Here is a 24049-nt window from a genome sequence, read left to right on the forward strand (position 1 = left end):
TGGTCCTGCTGATGGCGTGAATTTAACAACTTCTCACTAAAATGCTACATGGGCTGCAGTTCTGTGTCCAACACAAACTGGACCAAAACCGAGCAAAAATAAGCTAAATTACTTCATTTGCTAACCCAGGAAAATGTGCTGTTTTTTTTTTTGCTAATTGTACAGTCAATTGGAATGACTCCAAATTACAACCAGAATAATTAAATACAAAGGTAGAAAAACTGAAAAGCTAACGTTAGCATGCTAATGGTGCCACATATACACGTTAGCTAGCTGCACACGCTCAGGGGGAAGAGAGACAGATATCTACGTCAAACTTTAGTCCTTTGGATGATTTTAATGCTCTCCATCGCCGACATGCCAAACTGATGTTAACCCTGGTTTTGCTTCGTTCTTTGTCGCACTCTTTCTCTGCTACCTCCTGGGTCTACCAGGCAGGTCAAACGCCTCTTATAACCTCGGATCAAAATGCTTGCAAGAAACAGGAGCACTAATGATGTTATGCAGCACAGACTTTATTTTAAACTACATTTTGGTTTTCAGTGTCTTAAAGATCCTTTGCTTAAAAATACTGACTTTTAAGCTTTGCATGGTCCAAATAGTGACAGACAAACTTTACATGTGTTTACTTGTATTTTTGATACTTGGAAATAAAGTTTATGCTTATGCAGTCTATACCTTTGAACTGCTAACCAACAAAATGAGGCCAAAATGTACACAGATACTCATACACTAAGAGGAAATGACATAAAGGGCTTAATATAATCAAAATTAACTGGCAAACTATACAAATATTTAAAGTATCACTGACTGTAGATGAACGTGTGTGGTTTGAAGGTGGATGATATGTGATCCCATTCTTTTTCTCGCATCAGCAGCTTCCAGATGGGATGATACTCTTCCTGAGCCCTTAGGCCCTGAGCAGAGCATTATAGCCGAAATGGGCCTTAAATACCTCCAGGTGGTCTCTGGCCAACAGCAGAACTATGGCTGGGGTGAGAGAAAGCTGTCATGCAATTCAGTATGCAACATCATTTCCCACAGATGTTCTTAGTTTTTGCAAGACAAGCTCAATCGTGCAACAAAACAGTCTTCAGAAAAATATTTTCATAAGTGCATCAAAAAACTGTCCTACAGAACAAAAACTATGTCTGTAATCAATCCAGCCTTTATTTCGAACTTTGTGCTAAATATCATCCATAAAAGACACAACCACTTAGGAGAACTCACGCCAGAGACATGAAGGCATAGCCAGGAAAAAAAGATAACCTGAGCCAATTCACATCTTGCCATCGCTGTGGTCTTTGCCCTGCAAAGAATGTTGGAGCTCTACCATCTCTGCCCACTCCCAGCAACCATTGCCAACTTTTGTACTGTTGTGCAAGAGTTTGACTGGAACACTCTGATCGCATGAGAACTCAAGAGAAGCCCACTGTCACCCGGAGCCTCCAGCTCAGGAACTTGAGGAACTGGAGAGCACCAGTAGGATTGCAATGGAAGGGTAGAAGAGGACCTACTTTCGTGCAGGCCTGTACATGAAATACCATCATACAATTGCCCTTTCAGAGTGGTCATAACAATAAACCTAACTTACAGAGGACTCTTCAGAACATTCCAAAGTTTTACTGTACTATTATCTACTTTTCTTTTTATCTTCACATCCTGTGCAAAGACAGAACCCATCAATGCTTCCTAACTTCTCTAGCATGTCTGTGACTCTCAACCCCAAGTCGACTGGTTCTCACCGAAGACTCAAATATTTACAAACAGGTCACAAACACCTACATTCATTTTTAAGAAGTTAAAATAATTTCCTAAAACAGCTGGGCAGTAAATTGTGTGTTTGTTGAAGACTATTTAAGCTGCAGATTTGGGGCACAGCAGGTATTTAGAGCAGCAGGACAGTCTGGGAGCTACTCAAAATAAACCACAATGCCCATGTTCGTCATAACAAATGAACACGTCAGCTGAAACATCACCATGGCTCACTGATGTGTCTTTAATAGTTTTTGGTCTACCATATAGAGGAATAATCTATAGTGGGCTTGGAATAAGAGTGGGTTTCATCTTTTTTGGTATTTGTTAGCATTAAGAAAAAATATATTATGCCACCTACATGCAATATTCTGTGCAATATAAATATTTTAAGCACCAATCATGACCCAATTGAGGCCATCATACTAAAGCAGACAGTTGGGTGGTCACAGAAATGATAAACTCAGAAACCCACATAACAAAATGGAGCACTACTCAAAGACCTGTCCCCTCGCCTCTGCGGGTAGATGAGATAAATAAACACAAGTAGAGAGGAAGAAGAGTAGCCCACTGTGCCCTGAACAGCTCTCATTAAACCTAATGGGTCACTCTGCTCCAACCAGGCTCCACTGACACTCATAATAGAAGACTAAAGTGTTAAGAGACCATGAAGACCATTAGGGCTCGTCAAAGTTCACCCTGCTACATTAGGGCCCTGCTGATATGACAAATGGGCCAATTCCTCATTCGGTACTTTATATGTCACATGGCAAAAGCAATCCTAAACATCCACTGATCTAAAACTGGTGACAACTGATTTTAGTGAGATTTAACAATCAAGAAAAGAAGAAAATAACAAAACAACATGAAGAAGAAACAGGCAGGTGCTGCATTTGATAAAAATATTATCAAAGCCATACCTGCTTGGACAGTGTATTCACATTTTATAACAAAAGCAAACCATGACTATGCTTCATAGAATCTGACAGGACATTGTGTCTGTAATAGGAAGTAAGTGTAGGAGGAGGACTTGACTCAGGGATGAGATCAGAGAGGGTGTTTACTGCCAATGGATCATAGGTACCTCACTTCCCTGGCTCAGGGTCAGGGACCCCCTATCAACTTACAACTCAATTTTGTCAGTGAGATCAGTGTAATATGCTTTGATGATCAAACTGTGGAGGACATCTGCTGGGTTTCTTTTCAAATTTTCAGATTACATCTAATTAAAGCTTATGGGTGCTCTTATTAGACTGCTCACGTGCAAGTAAAAAAAAATAATTATATGATTTTATTAGCTATTGTAGACTATTACCTCAAATTTAGCAGCCTGTCTCTACATTTTTCCTCATCACTCCCTGTCACATCTCAAGAAAATAATACCTACTGTGAACTTAAGTAGGTGTGCTGAGTAGTCTTTTCTGTATCTTTTTATTTTATAAGTGATCACAATGGAGCACAGAGCAGGAAAAGTTAAGTTGGCAATATAAAAACTGGTCACGGTGCAAAAAGATATGACAACCCTGAGAAGGTATCAGCTTGCTTTGTTAATCTGTGGTTAATCTCCAGCCTCTTCTCTATTTTCTCAGTGGCCACCAAACAGCCGATGGTCTGTCAGTTGTCCGACATGCATCTCAGTGGTCTGTTACCGTGGAGACAGCCTGAAGACGACTCACATCTTTCACTGGCTCTCGCTAATAAAACCCCAATTTATTAGCATGTGAAAATGTCTAGTGTGGCTTTTTGACATGGTAACATAAACAGAGAGGGAAACGATTTAAAAGTGGTACTGATACATGGGTGCAGGCTAAAAGAGGTGAATGATCTAAGGTTGGGTTAGTGGGTTAAATACACACCCATGTATTATTGTAGAGAAGCAGCATTGTTAACGTAACAAGCATACCATTCTCAGAAGCATGTATATTGGATACATTGATAAAAGCAGTTTTCTTTGTGTACTTTCAAGCCATATATGGTAGAACATTAATAGTATGAACCATGCTTCAGTCAGCCAGAAGGTTGTAGCAATGAAACAACTCACCCTGTTGATCCCTCTAGTTAATTCCTTTGTGTGCAGCCCTTTACGCTTTAAGAGCCGACGTACTGAAACCTGCAGCCTGTCTGCTGATTCCCTCCTAACACCCTTCAATTTGTTATCAGTGTGTGTTTTGAATTCCCTCAGAGCAGCATCTTGTCTCTCCCCTCGGCAGTATGCTTCCACTTATGAATCTTGTGAATACGGAGCCGGTGAAGCATCCTTCTGATTTATTGTACACTCAAGTTCAGCCTTGTTCAGTGCATTTGCACAGGAAGCCCCCCTGCTGCAAAGTTCAAAGGTAAGATGTACACAACAGCTGACCTCTTGTGGACTTGTGCACTGGGCCACCTGGCCTGACTGACAGGGAGAGATGACGACTCGACAGTGAAGGCCACAGGATGAGAAAATCTAGTGTGCAATGAGGAGCTAGGTGCTGCATTAGTCTCAAGCTGTGAGGAAACTCAGCAACGCAAAAACACAGAACGAACAGTGACAGTAAAAACAAAACAGAGATAAATGAATTAGCCTCGTACAATCACTACCACACCAACTGACTGCTAAACATTACTGTTCTCCTTTATAATCATTGAGTACTTCATGGTCTTCTCACACGGGATAGCTCAGGCCATCTATTTGTAGTCATTAGCTCAAATCAAGTCCTGTGGACTGAAAACACATGCTCCACGAGTGAGTCACGGAGCACAAGAGGTCTCTCAAGACAGTGGTGATGCTGGGCCTGGGAAAACCCGTCGCTACAGGCTGCTTTCCTGGTCCTTACAGCTCACTTCCTGTTTCATGATGGGCCATGGGCACCACATTGTGCCACAAAGCCTTCTTCACTGAGTCCAAGGCCACTGATTTTGTAGGACAACAACAAGACTCGTCTGTTACAGCATTGTTTGGCTTACTGCATGTCCTGCATATCAAACTGTGTTGTTAAGTGTATTTTCTTGATTCCCAAATTGTTACAATGGGTTCTGCGGTCTCATCACAGCAGATGTGAATCATCTGGCCCCAGTATGGTTTCTGTAAAGTGGGCCTCAGGCCTTCTCCAGGCCCTGTAAGTCCCCACCGGACCTAACACCTTTCACACCAAATAAACACAACACAATGGAAAAATGTACATTTTATGTTAGAAGGTGGGTTATCACATACAGGAAAAATGACTCTCTATTCCCCATGGGAGGCTGACCACTCATAAATCATCAAGCAATGAAAATTTCCTCTTCAAACAGGGGCCTAAAACAAACTGAACACGGGGCACCTCAGCCCCACCTCTCCTTCATGCCTCACTCCCTTCTCTCTGTTTCCTGGGAGGAATTTTTATGAGGAAAAGAAGACATGTAATGGTGCAAGACTACACTGGAGCACACCACCACATCACTCCACTGCAGTGAACTCAAACATTATTATAAAGGCATTTACTCAAGTTCCTATAACCGCAGCATGAAGACTACAAATCCTAACCCTGTAACTTCTTGAATGTATATTCTTCTGTGTTTGTTCTCCTGTCAATCGTTACTATAGAGGGGATCTAAAAGTTTTAGTAAGTACAGTATGCTCTGGTGGCAACAATCATCAGAGACACTCTAAAAGTCCTTTTACCACAAATTGTCAGTTCATGTCATAAATTCAAAGCAGAACAAATCCTCCACTTTTTGTATTCTTCAGCCAAATATATGTCAACACAAAACACTGAACAGTACATAGATCAGGCTGACTTTTCTATATTTTGACTCTCAGCTGCTTTCAATTTCATCTCAAATTTGATTGAAGCTTTGTCATCTCAGAGGTAGATGCAATAGCAGCAATATTACAGTATACTGTTCGCTATGATATCACCGGGAGGGTGCACCTCAAACGTTAATATTGCTCGAATGTCATGTGACATGAGCATGCTGGAAAGAGTAACCCAGCAGGATCTGGAGCTGCTCATGTTGACCAGCAGTAACACTTAGCAGCTGTTAAATACTCACTGAAATCCTGACCTGAACCAATGTAGATGCTTCAAATGTGAAGGTAAGCGTAGGCGGAGGATGGTGGCACTGACACACTGACTGCTACTGGTGCTTACTTTCTGATCAGCAGGTCAAACACAAAATGTACCTAAAATACCAAAGACACACTGTTTTAATTTGAGGGTCTGGACTTACAGTCATGTCAAATTTGCTTCAGTCAACACTTGAAGTTTGTAGGATGAAAATTCCAGCCCTCTTGAGAGTCAGTACATTGGAGCTAATGTTTACAGAGTCAATAAAAGGGAACCATGTAATATATGTATGCAGATGTTATGTTATATTTGCGTAGAAAGCAGCTGCACTAATTTCTCATCTTTCATTCTATGAAAATGCAAATGCATTGCATTTTTAAATGCTGAAAAACACATCACCTGCATATAAAACTATGATCAATAAACACTTATTGAGTTCCTCATGTTTACGTCTGTCTCAAATACAAAGGTCCCTTCTTGTAAAAACATTTGTGAGCAGATAGAGTAGCAGTAAGGTTTCTACTGCCCTCATGTGGTTAATTCAATCATTGCTGAGGTGTGGTATTGCACGGTTGTGTTATATCTGCACTATATGATAAGGCTAATATTACAACAAGAAAGTTACAAGAATGTTATGGGTTTTTTTATCCTGAGTAAACACCTACAGTGCAAATTAATAAGAGCCAGAGAAAAGAAACTTCTAAAGCTGCTGAAAGTTTATATACATTATTTATGATTCAGTTTGGTAAAGACCCTCCTTGTTTGCTCACAGGATACATAGCACATAAATTATTTCTCTTGTTATCTGTGTTGACTGTAATGAGCTCCAGTATATGAGGCAAGGAAACTATGAGCAATCAGTTGGCTGTTGTTTGGTTCCCCTTGAGCTTAGTAAGTGTTCATACACTCCCTAAAAATGTGTGTAAATATGCCAGGTAGGAAAAACCGTAATCCCATATTCCTGTTTAGAAGGCTTTACTTTTATAAAGCTTTATTTTTACTATTTTAAAAACTGTCCACATTTAAAAATAGGAATGAACGGCAGACATAAAAATAAGATCCCGAACAATATAATTATTGAAGAGTCTACTTTGTGATTAACATTGTTATAGTGCAAAAGACAGCCTGTGTTTTTTTAATTTATTAAGCACTACCATATAATACTTTATTATAAAATTAACACAGGACATGTCTACATTTTATTTAAGTACTTTACACTGTCATGCCTATAGTTAAATAATTTTGGTCTTAAATGACTTTGTCTTTGTTGTAAGAGAAAGTGTAAGAGATTCTCATCATATTTTCATCTACACTCTAGTCTGCCAGAAACTTCAGTCTGAATCAAACCAAACAAGGATCTTCTTGATATGTGCAAACAATATGTTCCCTTAAGACCAAAATAACAGAGTTGGAACCAGTATCTGCCTCAAAAATCACGTTAGCTACATTATTGTGTTATGTTAGAGTCATCCATAGAGTTTTTTAAAAGATGGTGTTGCTCTCAAAATTGTGTAATGTGTGTGTGTGTGACAGATAATAATAAAAACCAGTTATTTGTAAAACACCTGCTCCAGGCTTTCCCATAGCAGTGTTTCCATTCCACTAGTCACCTGCTATACACACAAAAAGGTAGCTAACATGTGGCTTGTGTTGCTCCATGTCCACTGGAAGTGAATATAAGCAGCTGTTTCCAAATATCGTAGAAGCTAGAACGTTGACTAAACATTCTGTATTTTATATTAGGATAAGAGTGGCCATTTTGCTGTGGTATTTTTCTGCCCCCTAGTGGCTAAAGGTAGCTGTTGGCCAGAATCACTTTAAACCGCTCAAAAATAAAATCTAAATAATTTCAAAGAACACTCGCATTTCATCCCCAGAGTATTTCTGAGCTAAAAGTATTATAACAATCTGTTAGAAAGGTGTCACCAGGGACCAGCTGACAAAAGCTGAGTGCTACTACTGTGCCAGTGTTGTGATGAAAATAAGAATAGTTATTAGACTACAAACCCATATTTATCTCTCTCCCCGTCTTTATTCACCTGTTAAAATGTCTTAACTGCTGTATTAAATTGTTAATTTCTTTGCATTATCTGTGTCCCATCAGCTGCATTCCACAGGCATTTGTGAAACTATATCAAATCTTATTATTCAGTGTACTATTCTTACTCTACCATTTTTTCTTACCACCATTTTCCTGCAATAAAAAAAAGAAAAAAGAAATCAATACTAATGCTCTGAGGTTAAATAAATTTCATTACCACAGTATCACTAGGAGCTGAATGTGGACTCTGGCCACATTTTTCTCTTTGGTCCGTCAGTAAATAAAACCATCGATATTCAATATTTCAAATGCCAAAATGTTGCTGCGAAGAAGAATGATCTAATAGTGAGAGGGGCCAGTCACCCAAGCAGAAAATTAACAGTTATTTTCTGACCATGATTTTGGTTTAGCGGTTTAATTTAAAAATTGATTTTGTCATGAGGCGTGTTGTAAAAATACCAGTTTTTCAGAAGAGCAAACAAGCCTGTTTTCTCTCTTGTTAAACTGAAAAAACTGCCTGTATAGTAAATATCTAACAAAAATGAAGTTGAGCAAGCTGGACACACAAATTGTGCTTTGATACTTACAGTACTTATGGAGATTAATGGCATAACACACCATAAAAGTTCTTCCTATATGAGTTTAAGAAAAACACAAGGACAATCATTTAGAATGCAATTTATGTCACTGCCTGTTCAAGAATCTAATACAAATGCATACACATACATTTATCCACCTAAAACCACATATAATCACTAACTGCAATAAACATCACCATACGGGAAAAAAAAAAAATCTGAAGCTGGTTTTCAAGCTTGGGAAGGGTCATGAAAAGCCATAAGCCCACTGCTCACAAGTTAGTTCATATGCATTTAAAAAGAGCATCCAGTATGAACACACACTCACACACACACAGAGAGCGCTTATATAATACAGCATTAAAGAGGAGTGGCTGTAAAAGGCATGTGGAGGGAGTGTGTTACAGTATACACCATGAAAGGGAAAAGGTTAACAGTCAATATGTACATAAAACACTTTTTTAACAGTTAAGCCAACTTTACTTAATATAAATATTCTTCATCAAAAAGTCAGTGCAGTGCCTTCTGCTCAGGCTTCATCTGGTCCTCATGCCCGGTCCACTTTACGCCCAGTCTGTTCTAGACCTGGTCCACAAAATAGTTTCCATTTTAAACAGTTTTTTAATTTTTTTTTTTTTTTTTTTTACAGTTTTGTCACTGATCTTCCACTTTCTCTAAGGTTTATGTGTGTATGTATTTTTTTGCCACCCAGTACCTCAAAAGTCCAGCTGTGAAGTACAAGAGTATGAAAGTTTGTTATTCTACCAATTGGTCATTAGAAAAAGAGATCAACACATTTACAATTGTCCATTTTGTTCTTATCTCCTGAATTCCCTTCTGTTAAAAAAGAAGTTCAAAGATGGAGCAGCTCTACTGGATTCCCCTGAAGAGACACATTGCAAAGACCATGGCAAAGAGCTGAGGAAAGGAAGAAAACAATTCATTAGCACACAGAAAAATTAACTGCTTTTACAGACGTACGACAGAAAAAACCTACTACTTGCACTCACAATTGGCTACATGCATTTCTCAATACTGAGTTTTTAAAAGTTCTGACACAACAGTCAATATGAACTTCAAGGATAAGTCTGGTCATTTTCTATATTAATGGTATTTTCAGCAATCTCCATAGACAGACTAAAATGGACAATGAATTGCGTGAGAGCTCAGCTTTGTCTATATTCCAATGGCTCCCCATGCTCAGGTCTGGGCTCTGCTAATGGAGAAATATCTCACCCATTGCAGCGGCATGTTTCACTGATGTTTTAATCATTTTTGAACAACAACGGAGGCCTATGGCACAGACGAGGAAGCCAGTCCAGGACTGACACTGACACAGTGACAGACATGAGACCTGAATAGAGGCAATTCAATGCTGACTTTAGTCTGTGTATGGAGACAGCTGAAAATACTATTAATATAAAAAATGACCCACCTTATTCTTTAACTGCGAATAACTTTTCATTACATTCACACAAGATACATTCAATGACCACATATTTCAAAATTCATAAATTTATTTTTCACTATATTGTAAAAAATAATTACTGTAAATTAGACTGCAATTTGCTGCATTGTGCTACATATACATCTAAAACAAATTGCAATGTATAAGCCATTAATTGGTCCAAATAGCACTGAATCCCTCATTTATATCTTGGACGTCTTCTATGATAAGATAATTTGTGGCCAAATGCAGAAGACAGGGTTCACTACCTCATACTGTATCTAAATGTATGTATAGTGAATATATGCATGTTTGTTCTGTATTGTAATAACAAAATTATATTAGAAAATAGACCCTAATACATTATAACTAATTCATTTCTGTAAAATAGCATAATCCATGCAGTAAAGAAATTCAATTGCAGATAATGAAATCTGACTTTATGCACATACGTAAATACAAATGTTATTCAGGAGAGAGTACTGTGGATGTGAGACTAACTTCCCTGCTGAGTTGTATGTCAGTAAACAGACCTGCATGAAGCATTTTGAAAAGAGAACCCAGTTTAGAGAGATACATTCAACCAACAGTTAAAAAAATAATTAAAGGATAAGGCAGCTCTGTCACATTTTGTTCCTGTAATAGTGTTTCACCACTAGATGGAGAACTTGCCTTACAAAGAGCTTTCCAACAACACACATGCTCAGGCTGATATATTCAGCTTAATGCAGAATTCCCCATTTCTGAAATGAATATCCACACAACAGGAGAAGTGAAAAATGCTGCATATGTGATGATTTGACTAAGATGAAAAACCTTCCTACCTCAATGGTCAACACCACAATGGCCAGCGCTCCAGCCACATAGATGTACAGTTCAAAGGAGTCGACTACTGCCGAGTAACAGCCCTGTGGACGCACAGAGACATAATGCTCAGCGGAGAATCAATAGGCTATAAACTTTCACAATTACTGAGGCAATTAAAGTAGCATCGCAGCTTTAACACAGTGAACAAAGGCCAGGCTGAAAAGTGGGAGAGGGGCCTCCAGCCTCACTACCTTTTAATGAGGATTCTTTGTGTGAATGAACAGAGACAAGCATTGTGGATATCCTGCATTGTTCTAGTGGCTTGAAAAACAACAGGTGGAGAGAGTACTAAAATCATGTCCTATCAGCTTTCACTGTAATTACATTTCACTGCAAGGCTTTCTTTAAACACACATAAAACAGGCATGTGGCTGTGTAACTGTAAGAAATTCATATACTTATTATCTTCTATTTCTTACACACAAACGTGCTCCACAAAAGATCTAGTTTACCTATGTACACACACACACACACACACAGAGGTTTAAATGCATACAGTACATACACTAGTGTTTGCACACTATAGCACATAGTAACATGGTCTCTCATGGCAACCAACACATGGAAAAGCACTAATCAGCCATGGAGGAGTGAGCTAGTCCCTGCATGTCACCCCTGAACTGTTTCCTGCTCTAATTAAATCTGGAGGTGGCTTGGAAGGAAGGAGAGAGTTTGACACAGTAGATGTCATAAGTTACCTTGTTATTGCGGAACATCATATTGCCCAATAAGCACTGCTCCTGGCTGATATAGACCAGCTCCCCGGTCTGACTGGCACGCTGGCAGCAGGCTTCTGGCACCACATGATTTTGGTTGATCAGCCTGAACAGGCTGTCCTTAAAATCCTCTGGGCTGTTCACCCCACAGCAGTCAAACTGAAGGGAGGAGAGGAGAGAATATGAGAACAAGCCCTTACTGCTGAGTGCCTAATTGGGCAGTGGACCCACTGTGTGTGTGCGTCAATTCAGCATGAATATTGACTTAAATGTCTAAGATGTTGTCCATGAAACACAGCCTGCTGACGCCAGGCTGCTAATCTTTTTGTTTCCACAGCAATGAGTTGCTAAAAGCTACAGTATGTAAGCACTTTTGCATGTGTGCCATGGCCTTACTGTAGTCATGATGGCATTCCATGTGGAGGTGAAGACATCAGTGTTGTTGTAGCCCTGATAATGTCTCTTCAGCTCCTTGGTGAAGTACTCTCTGGTCAGCTGAAGCAACAGGCAGAAGGAACACACATTAGTGTCACCACAAAGTCAGTATGTATCAATCTATGATGATACTTTATAACTAGCCCTTAGGTGCTTTATGATCAACTGATTATTGATGACTGTCGCGCTCAACACACATGCAGATGTTCAGTCCCTGACTTTATGACTGTTAGTGTCCTACAATAAATGTGTGAGCTTTATTTTCTGCAGCTTTCCTAGTCTCTCTCTCTCTCCACAGACTCTTTTACCTCACAGGTTAGGGTGAAAGAAGAAAAACCTGACTCTGTAGAGTTTAGCATAACTAAAAAAAAGCATTCTGACTTGACCCTAACAACAAAAAGGCAAAAATAAACACAGCAACACTCAAGAAGCATCTTTTTTTTCCTATAATTTCAAAATGAATCTGTGTAAGTTTATTGGCAATGGGCATTGCGGATAATGATATCCCATTCTAAGTTTATCTCACACACTGCCCTATAATTTCAGCTGCCAGCTCCTACTGAGATCTGACAGTTTGCTCTCAGTAAAAGAAAAATACAACAATGGGAAAATTAATTTTCCAGGATGATGAAGTGTTTTTCCAGGACATCGTACAATTTATTTCAGTTTCCATGACTTTTCCATGACTGGAAAACTGGTTTTTAAAACTTCCAGGTTGTCTAGGTTTTCCAGGACACATGGGAACCCTGTCTTTTGCATCAATTTTTCAATCCTTTTTTTTTAATTTCCAGTTTTACAAAAAAGACAAATAAATCTGACTGACAAAAGCTATGACACTTTTCAGGATTACATTTTAGTAGCCAGACCTACTGAACACCGGCGATTAATGGTGGAGTAAATACTGAGGCAACTTACATGCTCCCGGAATATGAAGGCCAGGATGGCAGCAGCCAGCTCGGCTAGGAAGATGAGGAGAATGAACATGAAGAACTACAATGAAACAAAAAAAAAAAAGCAAAAAGTGAGCAGGACAAGGCGGATGTGTGTTAGAAAAAAAGTGCATATCACATCTTGGCTTTGCCACCTTCGCTCAGCATTAACTGCATGAGACTTAAGGCATGAAGGCAAATAAAAGGGTGTTTTGTCTTTAAAATTTTCTGTCTCAAGCATGGCAGTCTAAAAACTGACAAACAGAATAATCAACACACATGCACACAAACAAGATCAGTTAGAGAACTATATTTTAAATTTGTCAGTTAACTCACAAAGAGGAGCAGACACTTGTTTTCACGGATAGCCCCACAGCAGCCGAGGAAGCCCAGAAGGAACAGCATGGCTCCCATGCCGAGGATGATGTAGACCCCAGTGAAAAGCAGGGGGTTGGCTGCTACAATTTCCCTGAACCCTGTGGGGTCCACTAGCACCCACACTCCCACTCCCAGGAGAAAAGAGCCTCCTAACTGATGGAGTGAAAAGGAAAGAAAACACTAGTTAGACATAAGAGAAACTGACTACACATTAAAAATTCATGGAAACTCAGAGGATAGCTCACCAGGAGCACAAGAAGCATTCAACAAGATGTCATACAACAGAAAATAAACATGTACTTTCCCCCACCAGCAACATGCTGGTACTGCAAATTTCTGAAAGGCTGGAGTGAGAGGTGAGGAAGGGATAAAAGGTTGGATGTCTACAGAGCCATAATATCTTGTTGAGGGTGGGGGTAGAGATACGGTATCTATCCTGCTTCAACTACACCCTCAACCTGCTAAAGAAATGCATAGCACTACAGCCTCCATCCTCCCTTTCACCAAAGCCTTATCTGCAGACACTGTGGGGTGACTCATGTGATTAAGTGAAGAATGTATTGAGGCAGGGGGAAGAAATCCGAGCCTTAAGCACTTTTACCACACCCCCTTCTTCCTGTCATAGTGAGATACCTGGGTTTCTGCAAATGAACACCACATCAGCTCTGAGGCAGAGGTTGTGCTATCAGGAGAGGATGTAGCCATTTTGAAAGATCATTTGGCTTAAAAATGTTACATGAGGGTAGAATGGCCACAAAAAGACACAAAAGAATATCAGTGGAAAACGGTGGCCGTTAGCATTGCTAACAGCCAAGTTCATTCTTTGCTCTGTTGGTTGCATTGTTAGCCCAGCCTGGTACAACCACGCCTCGGCAGTCTCTAAATGGTTTGGCTGCGCTTAATAAAGCAGGGAACCAGGAGACAAACCTTCTTATTCCAATCCACCCGCCTTCCCCTTTACTGGCTCAGACTAACAAGATTACCCTTGATTGTCTGATCAAGACTGATAAACTCAGGTGCCAGTCATAAACTCCACATGGCACAGTGTGCCTCAGATGTGTGTCAGCACACTGAAATCTAATCAGAGGAGAATTTGATAGAATCAAGATTGCCTCTGTCTAATGAAATGCAAATGTGGCTCCATTAGTCAGTTGGGCGGGGGGCAGCCAGAAGCCCATATGCTGTCGTTAGACCGACACTAACTTCAGAGATCGCAAGATTACGTGTCTTTAAAAGAGAGATGAAAAATACTTACAAAGATGAAGAAATTGAAGACAAACATGAGGTACTTGATGCAGCTGAGACAATCCCCCTCCATGGTTGTCCCTTGTGCTGAAGCCTCTCCCTGCCCCTGAGAAAAAACAACATAAAGTGTGCCACTTGATGAATCCTGCCAAATGTCTTCAGTATTCTCATTCTGCTGCAAGCTAGACAGGCACTCAGAGAAAATAATACTCTGCAAAAACTTGCTCACATTTTTAATGAGTTCTGCCAGTCAAACATACAAAACACACATAGGCCTGTCAGTTTGTTTGGTCCAATTTCAGCAGAAGATCCTTGTGTTAGCTCCTCAGGCGCACTTTACCAGCTTCATTTTCTCAGCAATCCATAGGTAACTATAAAGCCAGACTACATAATATCAACCTAACCTGACAAAACTCATCTCATCACACATTGTAACATGTTCTGTATTTTAAAATGTGCTTTCACAGTCAGATGACTTGATTCCCTATCAGCACTGCCTGTCTCTGGACAGATGGGGTCCCTGGGTTCAGCGTAACTCAAGGGCCTGTCTATCTCAGAGCATTTCAGGGATATGAGTCCCGACTAGCCGGGCTCCATACGCATTAGCTGACTACGTATGGCCCCTACTATGGAGTTTCTTCTTCTTAATGTAATGCGAGGCAGGAGCCCCGTGCTTCCATCAGCCAGTCCTTTATCTGACACAAACACACTTTCTCCAATGAAGGCCTGTCCTGGAAGCACTCCTGCTTAATGAAGAACGACTCTCTTGCATCAGGAGATAACACAAGTGCCTCAGTATCCATGTCCGTGTACACCTACACTGTATATACCTGATACCCCACAAAGCACTGACTGAAGTATTTGTTTAATCCACCAATATTCAAATTAACATAATATCCACCTAAGGGCGGTGGGGGGTGGGGGGGTGTTTCTGCAAAAACTGAAGTGGAAACTATCTGTGGGGCAGCTATAATTACAGTGTCAGGGAAAGAAAAAAATTAATTATTTTGCAGAAATGAACCAGCACTCTTTGCTTTATAGGTCTGACTATTAATTTGCTGTCCCATAGTGATAGCCAGGGCTAAGGCCGGGTAACAAGTGGATTAAAAATTGATTTTTCTGAGGAAGTGTAAGTAGGTTTACACAACTAGGCAACTACACCCTGCCAGCTCCAAAAAAACAGAAAAGCTAAGAAGTAAAACACCTTCTTTTCACTTCTTTTGTCTATACTTGGCAGCTCAACTGCCAGATGTAATCTCATAATCTTAAGGCAGTCTTTTCACAGCCTGATGTGCTGTCAGAGCACTCCTCTCGGTGATTGCTCTGCTTCACTGAAGAAGTGGTGAAGCCTGATCGACGTCAGCTTTGATTCCTGTCCGTCTTTGAAGGGGTTCTGCTGTCACTCAAATGAGATTCAGCCTTGACCCTGTCACCCCAACTACATCCAATCGACTCAGAAATTCACATTTTCAGGTGAAACGAACCATAAACTCACCATACCACTACCAACGGGTCATTGCATATCTTACACAGAAATACAGCTTTCAATATTTTTTAAACAGTTTTTCTATATATTTTTCCAGTCTGTTATATTTTCATTATCATAGTGTGATTGCACTGGTTTGTTTTTTTATTCTGCTGTTAAACTCCAAAGTTTTTTCTCTCACTGTAGGTTTGTGCAATCTGCTGATGGCAATGAAACTGAACACTAAATGTGAAGGCAGTCTTTGTCGGCTGTGGGAGCGAGTTAACACAGTATGAGCACATTTCCTCCTCTCACCAGCCTGAGGGCTTATTATTTTTCTGTCTCCTTCTTTCCTCCCATGACCCAGGGAAATTGATTTAGAGCTATGGTTAAACACCTCCTCTAAATCATAACAATATGTTTAGGCACTGATAACACTCTTAGTAGTGCTCTGAGAGCAAGCAACAGCCTTATTGCCTAGATGGGTTTTAATTAACCCTTCCCTTCACAAAGACCCACTGAAAGGCATAATGAGGGCACAGGAGGTCTTGACTGAGATTTGCATTCATTACACTCTACAGAAAAGCATCAGAAAGGACCTTTTTTCACCCTCCTGCTCTCCGAGTCCTGGGCCCATATAAAGAGTGCAAACTGCATTTATTGAAGTACGAGAGGAAGAGTAAGAGTAAGGAGAAGGAGGAAGGTGAAGAAGGAGTCGGCTGGAAAAACTCTCAGCGCTGCCTGATTTTGGTTCCAGCTTCACCCCTGTGGTCTCAGGTTCAAACTAAGTGCTAGATCTGGAGTCAGTTTTCTTTTATGCATTAAAATGCACTGGATGCTTAAGAATGAAGTAGACTATATGTGCCTAGCGAGGCTCCATAAAACAAGCCTATGGTGCAACTCAGCATAGTATAAATCATGCTGCAATGAAGACCCTGGAGAAAGTGCATAGTAAACACTTGGTCTTTCCCATGATTCTCATGGGATCTCATGGCCTCATCAATCACAGCCCAGCCAAATCGGGCCATTAAGTCTCTATGAATATTCTGCAGGGTACATTATGTACACAAGGTGAATATGGCTGACACTCCAAAAGTTGCAGCCAAGACACAACCTTGACAAATTAGGTTTGCTGCCTTGGTAAGCTAGCAGTGTGGTGTTGTGTTTGTACAGACTAACCCAAAAGCAGCCAGTATAAACAAACATGACAAACATATCAGCAAGGACTACTACACTGCTATCTTTGCAAACAAAACATGTGCTAGGTGGAAATACTGTATGTCCTCAATCCAACAATCTACTGTAAGTAGCAGTTTGCCCTGAGATACTCAGTGAAAGCCGACTACATCTATGTTTCCAGACTCTCCCACTACTGACTTAATTCAATTCAGTTTTATTTGTACAGCGCCAAATCACAACAAAAGTTGTCTCAGGGCACTCTACATAGTAAGGTCTAGACCTTACTATTATTATTAATATTATAGAAGAAAAACCCAACAAATCCCCCTTGAGCAAGCACTCGGCGACAGTGGGGAGGAAAAACTCCCTTTAATGGAAGAAACCTTTGACAGACCCTGGCCGCTGGTGGGCGGCAATGAAACACCTCATAGCCATAAGATCCCACTGTTTACATTTGGTGAAGATGGATCCACAGCCAGCTTGGGTTTTGGAGCCCGGCTTGGTCGAGTTTGATAGTGGATTAATGACAACTGATCCCAAATCAGCTCCACAAGACCAACAAAAGCCAGAGCAATGTAATGAGGGCAAACCCATCTGACCTACATTCTTCCCAGTATAGGGAATTCTGAAACATTGCTACAGGGTTTTTAATACTTAACTCAGAAAACCAAAGGGCTGTTTGGCTGATGGCAGCACAATCAACTGTGACGGCCATGTCAACTCACTGTAATTAAAAGATAAGGAAGACAGAGACCAACAATGAGAGGGCAAAGTATATAAACAGCACACTCTTGGGTGGTTTTCTTTGAACTTGACAATTTCAGCACAATTAATGAAGTGAGCCCACATTTCTCTGTTCCACTACAGCCACCACACTGGACAAATGGATCAGCATGACAAAGACACTGTGTCTGCTCCTTGTCGAGCAGTCACCACCCTTCGCCGCCCTAATAACCAGCCACTTGACTTCATCTTGAGCATGAGCTTGCACAACAAATAATCATTAATGCTGAAAACCGGATGAGATTATAAGGATTGGAGCTTGACCCCTTTAAATGTCATTGACCCTCTAAATGATCACCTGGAACTGAACCCTGGGGACGGCACAAATTGTCCTCTGGTTCCCTAAGGCAGCTGGAGCGGGTTTGTTTTTCCATCTACTGTATGCCACTCTAAAGCTCCCTCCAGAGTGTGCTAATACCCTCTGACAATGACACTAAGGGGCTGCACACAAGCCACACAACCCTTTATCTCAATTAAAAACCCATTTTCAAATTTCCCCCTGACTTCCTAAATCAGCTGCAGCAAGTAAACATCCCAAAATCTGAATAAAGACAGGATTCTCTGGCAGCGAGCAGAGCTCCCCTGAGGCACACAATGTCCCTTAATGAACCTCCAATTAGGAGAGAATGAGCCCTGGGCTGTGCTGTCACACTGAGGAGCTTTGAAGTGTGGTGAATGCTAGGCAGCTATAACACTGTAGGCTGCTTTAGAGGGCATACAGACAACAAGGAAAGTGTACAAAAGTAGCTCAAAAGCAACCCAGCTCACAGCATGTGTGGGTGTAGCTCACACAGAACAGAGCATAAAAACCTTGCTGGGAAGCTTGGGAAACCAGTAGGCTTGTTGCCTTGATGCTCAGGTAGATACACAAATAATCTACCCTCGGGCAGGCTTTCTCTGTACACATAAAGGTTTGGTGAACATTATCAGGCTCTGCACATTTAGGTCATTGCTATTTCACCACAAAAAAAGTCTCTCATGATTTTGCTCTGACTTTCAAAGCCATTTTATAATTTTAGTCCATTGTTCCAACATGTGTGCTGTGAATTTAAAGCAGTTATTATCTAAGGATGTGAGTGGCACTCTCCTGACCCGTTCAGTTTGTAAATGAGATTGTGTGGATCCCCAAGGGCAGGAGTCCTCTGACCAGGCAGCTGACACACTCCTGAACAACAGGCTTATTAACTGGAGAAGACTTCTAGAATAAACAAATGCTGAAACACAATGGCCATGTGTTGTCAACAGCACTCCAGGCCACATTCTTGACATCCCAACTGGGCACATTTCCAGCTGTTGGTTCATAGTAACAGCTGCTCATACTCCTACAGTGAAATCGATTATCCAGCTCTCTAGATAGGACAGATCAGCAGGGGTTAACTCCAGCAGAGGACGTGATTCAGTTGAGATTTTTTTTGGCTTCTCTTGGACGCTATTGTGTGTGCGCGTGAGATCCTCACTCTCTCAAAGCACAGATTCTCACTTAATTGTGCCGGCACCTTTATCTGGCTGAATGAAGATACAAACTGGCTGTGCGCTGCTGGATCAATACCAGACCCAGGCACACGGTCGATCCTGAAGTTACAGCTCTTACTCCGCTGGTTGTCTGCGGGCATGTGGTAGCGCCACACAATGAACACACAGACACATCTTCACTACTGCCTGTTAGGACTTAGCTTAGCTCGGGCTTTTCCCATGAGGAATGCTGAAGGATGACACACTGCTGTTGGCGTTTCCCACCAAAATGAGCTCAATCCAAAACAAAATGCCCAATAATTACAGGGATGACAACACAGAGAATTATTTCCCTAATCTTCTGCCTTCTTGCCTTACTCTTTCTTTGATGAGGTTTTGTACAAGCTCATGCAATCAATTAAAAATAGTCTTGTTATGTCAGAGTCATGAGGATCAGCAATCGATACCAACTCTTTGCTTGACGAAAAGTTTGAAAAATCCAATCAATAATCTCACCACCTCCGCTTTCACTAGTGTTTGTCAGGCAAGAGGCAAAATGTTGAAGATGCTCTCTCCAGACAGCATTTTAAATATTGTTCAAGTTGAGGTTGCTGTCTTTGTTAATTCTCCATATAAAGAGAGTTGACAGATGGACTCAGCAGAAGTAAACAGTGAGAGATTTATGGAAAGACAATACTTTCAGCCTCAGGGGAGTAAACACAAAAGGACACTTAGGTGAGTAAACATGACAGGAACAACACAATACACACCAAATCAATCATGAAAGTGCTCATACAACAACAAATCCTTACAAAGATCTGAAATATGAAACAAACAATCAGAACTGTCACTTTCTTATGGCTCAAATACACAATTTAGTGAAATCCATTGGGGTTGTTTTTAGCACATGTTGGAGTCTTGCCAGCCCTCCAATAAGGACCCTGGTCTCCACGGCAACCCGGATATGAGGTGAGAGTGGCCTTTGTCTGCAGAGCAGTGTTTGGCATTTCCATTTAGCACTAGTTCCTCTTAAAAAACAAAAGAGAGCAGAGCCGAGCACTTTACGACAGGAGGACAGCTTGGCCAGCCATTTGTCTAATGAGCAATCACTCACACTGAGTTGCAAGGCCATATGTTAGTTTGACTGCAGCTAGTTCCCATGTAGCAAACTGAAAAGCTGTTCTATCCTGATACCTTCCTGCAGCACACACACGTGTCAACCTTAATACACTCAGCTAAAGTTCGACAAAAGGAAAAACAAATCAGCCAAAGCAACGGCGTAACCTAAGTTCTGTTACAGGGCTGGGGTTTCAAACGCAATCATCAAAACAAAGCCTTGAGGAAAAAGCATGTGAATGCTTGTGTTTGCATGGGAGCCACATATATTAAAGGCCCCACTGCAAGTAGCATAAACATAGCAGAAATAAACCACAACTGTGTGAATGCCTTTGCATGAACAGTGTCAAAAATATGTGATTCTTTTATCAGAAGTTGTAATTTGCTGCAACAGAAGCAACTTGTACTGTACAGTTTGTGCTTAATAATGTAACTCTGTGTGATTCTGGAGCACTTGGTCGAGATTATGACCGCTTAAACAATTTACCACAAAACTTAAAAAGCTCTCCTTTAATTTTAGTTGATTACAACTTGAGCCTTGTTTACAGTCTTATTCAGCTGATGGAGTTTGTTATTACTGTTTCCCAGGTCAAGAACGAACTTTCAGGCTCAGTGATTATAAGAGCACTGATAAAAAGTGATTGCATCTGGGAGTACAGTATTGGTTCCTCAATTTCATATAATGAGGCAACAAGCATATACAAATCAGACACAACTAAAATGTTGGGTGAGAATTTTCATATGTTGCCTGTCTTTTCTCCTCTAACTAAGTTTGTTAAACTTTGCTTCAAACCAGCATGATTATCTAATGTCTAAGAGATGTGGGACTTGGTCACATGACTTGACTTGGCTTCGAATCGATTATGCATTTTATTGAGAGGAGTTTCTGATAGCCATGAAAGGCATGCCTTTTTTATTTAATAGCTAAGGGTTAGTTAAAATAGAGACCTTAAGTTATTATAAACCAGAATTATTCTTAAAGATCATATTTACATAATAGAAAATGGCTCAAGAATCTGCTTATAATCTTACATGTCACTTGAACATGTAACACACACCTGTTTTTGTCTGGCTGGCTGCTTTTATGTGCTATGACTGATCACAGCTGATGTGTCTGGGTCTAAACTCCCCTTTAACCTTTCAATCCATACATGTCTGCTACTCAGCTGTGCCTGGAATACTAATATTACAAATGCCAATGCAAATCAGAGGCTAACAAAGACCAGAGCAGGGCTGTTGTTATGGTAAAAGGACAAAAGTGTTTGTCTGCTTGTTCACATGCTTAGCCTCTCACGCCGGCTCTCACCAGCACTGTGCCGCCTGTTGACGGTAACAATGGTTTTGCACCGTGCTGTCAGCATCTTACTGAAAAGAGTCTGTCAACAAGCACTCTCTGCTGTTTCTCTTGCTGATTCAACACATCTGCTGGAGGGAAATCACTTTTGCATTTGGTGGAAATCATTTATGGCAACACCCCCACACTACAGATGCTTAGGGAAAGCTAAGGGCAGAAATATGTTTGACACAAGACTATCCACTGAAGTTAAACGTGTTTTTAAGACATGTGATTGATTTGTAGATAAAATACAACCATACCATGTGTATCTGCTTGTCCGTCGTCTTTGTTCAGATGAAGCTGATGACTTCTCTTGGTTTTCTCTCTTCTCCTGTTTTCATGGGCTGCTGGACAGGAGAACAAGAGAAGAAACAGAGGTCACGACTGAGCTAATGAAACAGATACACAGCGAGGCACCAGCAAGGAGGAAGAAAAACACATTTGTCTAGGTATGTGCAATTCATTTAAGCGGAACAAGACTAGGAGCTTGAAAAGCACTGAAAATAAAATTCTAGGACACTTAAAATGATCGAGTTTGCATTTATTATGTATGAAGCACTCACTCCCAACAGTGAGCTAATCTAAATCAGCAACAGAGTTTATTTTTCTGTGCAAACATTTCACTTCTCAGCTGGAAGGCAATATAAAAAAAGAACAGTAGCAGTCCAGTCCCGTGTCCTGGGCAGGTAAAATTTTAATATCTGCCTTGAGCCATTAGAATGTGCGTATCTACTCAATCAGTTAATTATCCTTTATTAGAAGACCCGACACACCACAGCCTCCTCATACTGCTTCTGACATGACCTTGAGGAGCATCTGAACTCATGCATTATTCAGAGAAAGTAGAATACTTTGCTTTCCTACCACACATCGCTGGCCTTAACTGTCAGTGTACGGTACGCCTCCAGCCAAGTGTATCTAATGAGCATGAATGCCTTAAACTTTTTCCCTGTTTCTAAACTGCTTTGCCACAAGTGTCTCCCAGCTGAAAATAATGATATGGCAACAAGAGCCAATTAAACTGCTGGTATTCCAGCTTTGATGTGCAAAAACTGTCAGTGGTAGTTTTGACAGACAATAGTTTGGAGCCGGTTTCAAAGCACTGGTACTGCATAAGCTATGGCAAAAGCTGCCAGAACAGCATGCAACTCTTGCCATGTTAGATGGTGAAATACAGGGTATTCACATTCTGAATGGGGGTGGAGAATACCCCAGGAGTATGCTGGTTGGAAGAGATAGCCACATCACCCCGTCAACATACCATATTGCCAGCAGACTTCAGATTCATCAGGACACAGAACCCAGCTGACAGCAGCAGCCATGCACCATCCCCCATACAGAATACAGGGCCCTGATAACATCTGGAAAAGGCAATACCAGCCTGAGTGAAAAAAACTGACAAATGTGAGAAGTGGGGAGATGCACTGGAATGATACAGTCTCTTATCACAGAGCTTTAAACTCAGACACTACAAAGTACATGCTCAGGGAATCAGTAACAGCCCCATGGTGGCTAGACACGCATGGGGGAGCCAGGGGATATGCAGTTCATTGAAAGAGTCATTTTAAAATAAATATTCACCATGTGGCTCAGCAAATGTTTCCCCAAGCAATACAACACTGCAATCTCTTTTCATTTTGTTTCAGTCTATTCATCATTGTCATCATTATGTATGGGATGTAGTACTGAGCAACAGAGTGGCCACAATTTTTCCTGAAGCCTGTTGCAGAGGTAGTCTCTCCTGAACTGCAGTTTAGAAAGCTATTAGCTGGTGGAGAGTAATAGTATTGAGGGTCTGCATTATTTTTTGGTTTCCATGGAAACCCTTTCATGGGAAAGTGGAGCACCAATAGAATCGCAGAGCCTCATTGAATCGGTTATGGGGGTAAGAGGAGAGATCAGCGCAGACGGCTGAGAAAGGACAACAATAGGACGAACCCTCAGGGGAAACTAAAAAGGCCATGCTATCACTGAGGGCCCAACGATACGGGGAACAATTCAACACGAGAGAAAAGGTTTCATCTGCACCCACTCGGTGGCTTTCCTTTAAAACAAATCTCTCTCGCCAACTAGCCATTGACATTTAAGCTCATGAGATAGGGACAATTTAAACATCAAGGCCGCCACTAATTGATTAGCCTCTGCTGATATTTTGGGCACTATTACTGCATCGCCAACACCTAACCTGTGTGTAAGACTGGAGCAAACTATAAATTGTAGTTATAGCTCACAGTTCAATAAAGATAGCAGGTATTAGAGGTGATCCAACAGGAGTTCGTGTCGGATGGTCAAGCAGTGT

The 24049-nt window shown here is 40.9% G+C and overlaps 1 protein-coding gene across 4 annotated transcripts in view; it reads right to left on the reverse strand.

The window, feature by feature from the left end:
• Positions 1–8655: 8655 nt before the first annotated feature.
• The window catches only part of tspan18b (tetraspanin 18b), a 29852-nt gene continuing 14458 nt past the window's right edge, over positions 8656–24049 (reverse strand). For 2 of the 4 annotated variants that reach the window (XM_020585431.1, XM_020585425.1), the window contains exons 2-9: positions 22011–22094; positions 14430–14525; positions 13133–13327; positions 12783–12857; positions 11829–11927; positions 11415–11591; positions 10674–10757; positions 8656–9320 (exon numbers count right to left, since the gene is read on the reverse strand). In XM_020585431.1, coding sequence (XP_020441087.1) covers positions 9273–9320; positions 10674–10757; positions 11415–11591; positions 11829–11927; positions 12783–12857; positions 13133–13327; positions 14430–14525; positions 22011–22013 — 777 coding nt within the window. In that variant the 5' untranslated portion in view covers positions 22014–22094 and the 3' untranslated portion in view covers positions 8656–9272. Of the gene's footprint in view, positions 9321–10673; positions 10758–11414; positions 11592–11828; positions 11928–12782; positions 12858–13132; positions 13328–14429; positions 14526–22010; positions 22098–24049 lie in introns of all 4 variants that reach the window. The other 2 variants (XM_020585417.1, XM_020585408.1) reach the window with 1 other exon arrangement.

This window comes from Monopterus albus, unplaced genomic scaffold (genome assembly GCF_001952655.1).
Source record: "Monopterus albus unplaced genomic scaffold, M_albus_1.0 scaffold7.1, whole genome shotgun sequence".
In the NCBI taxonomy this organism is placed as follows: domain Eukaryota; kingdom Metazoa; phylum Chordata; class Actinopteri; order Synbranchiformes; family Synbranchidae; genus Monopterus; species Monopterus albus.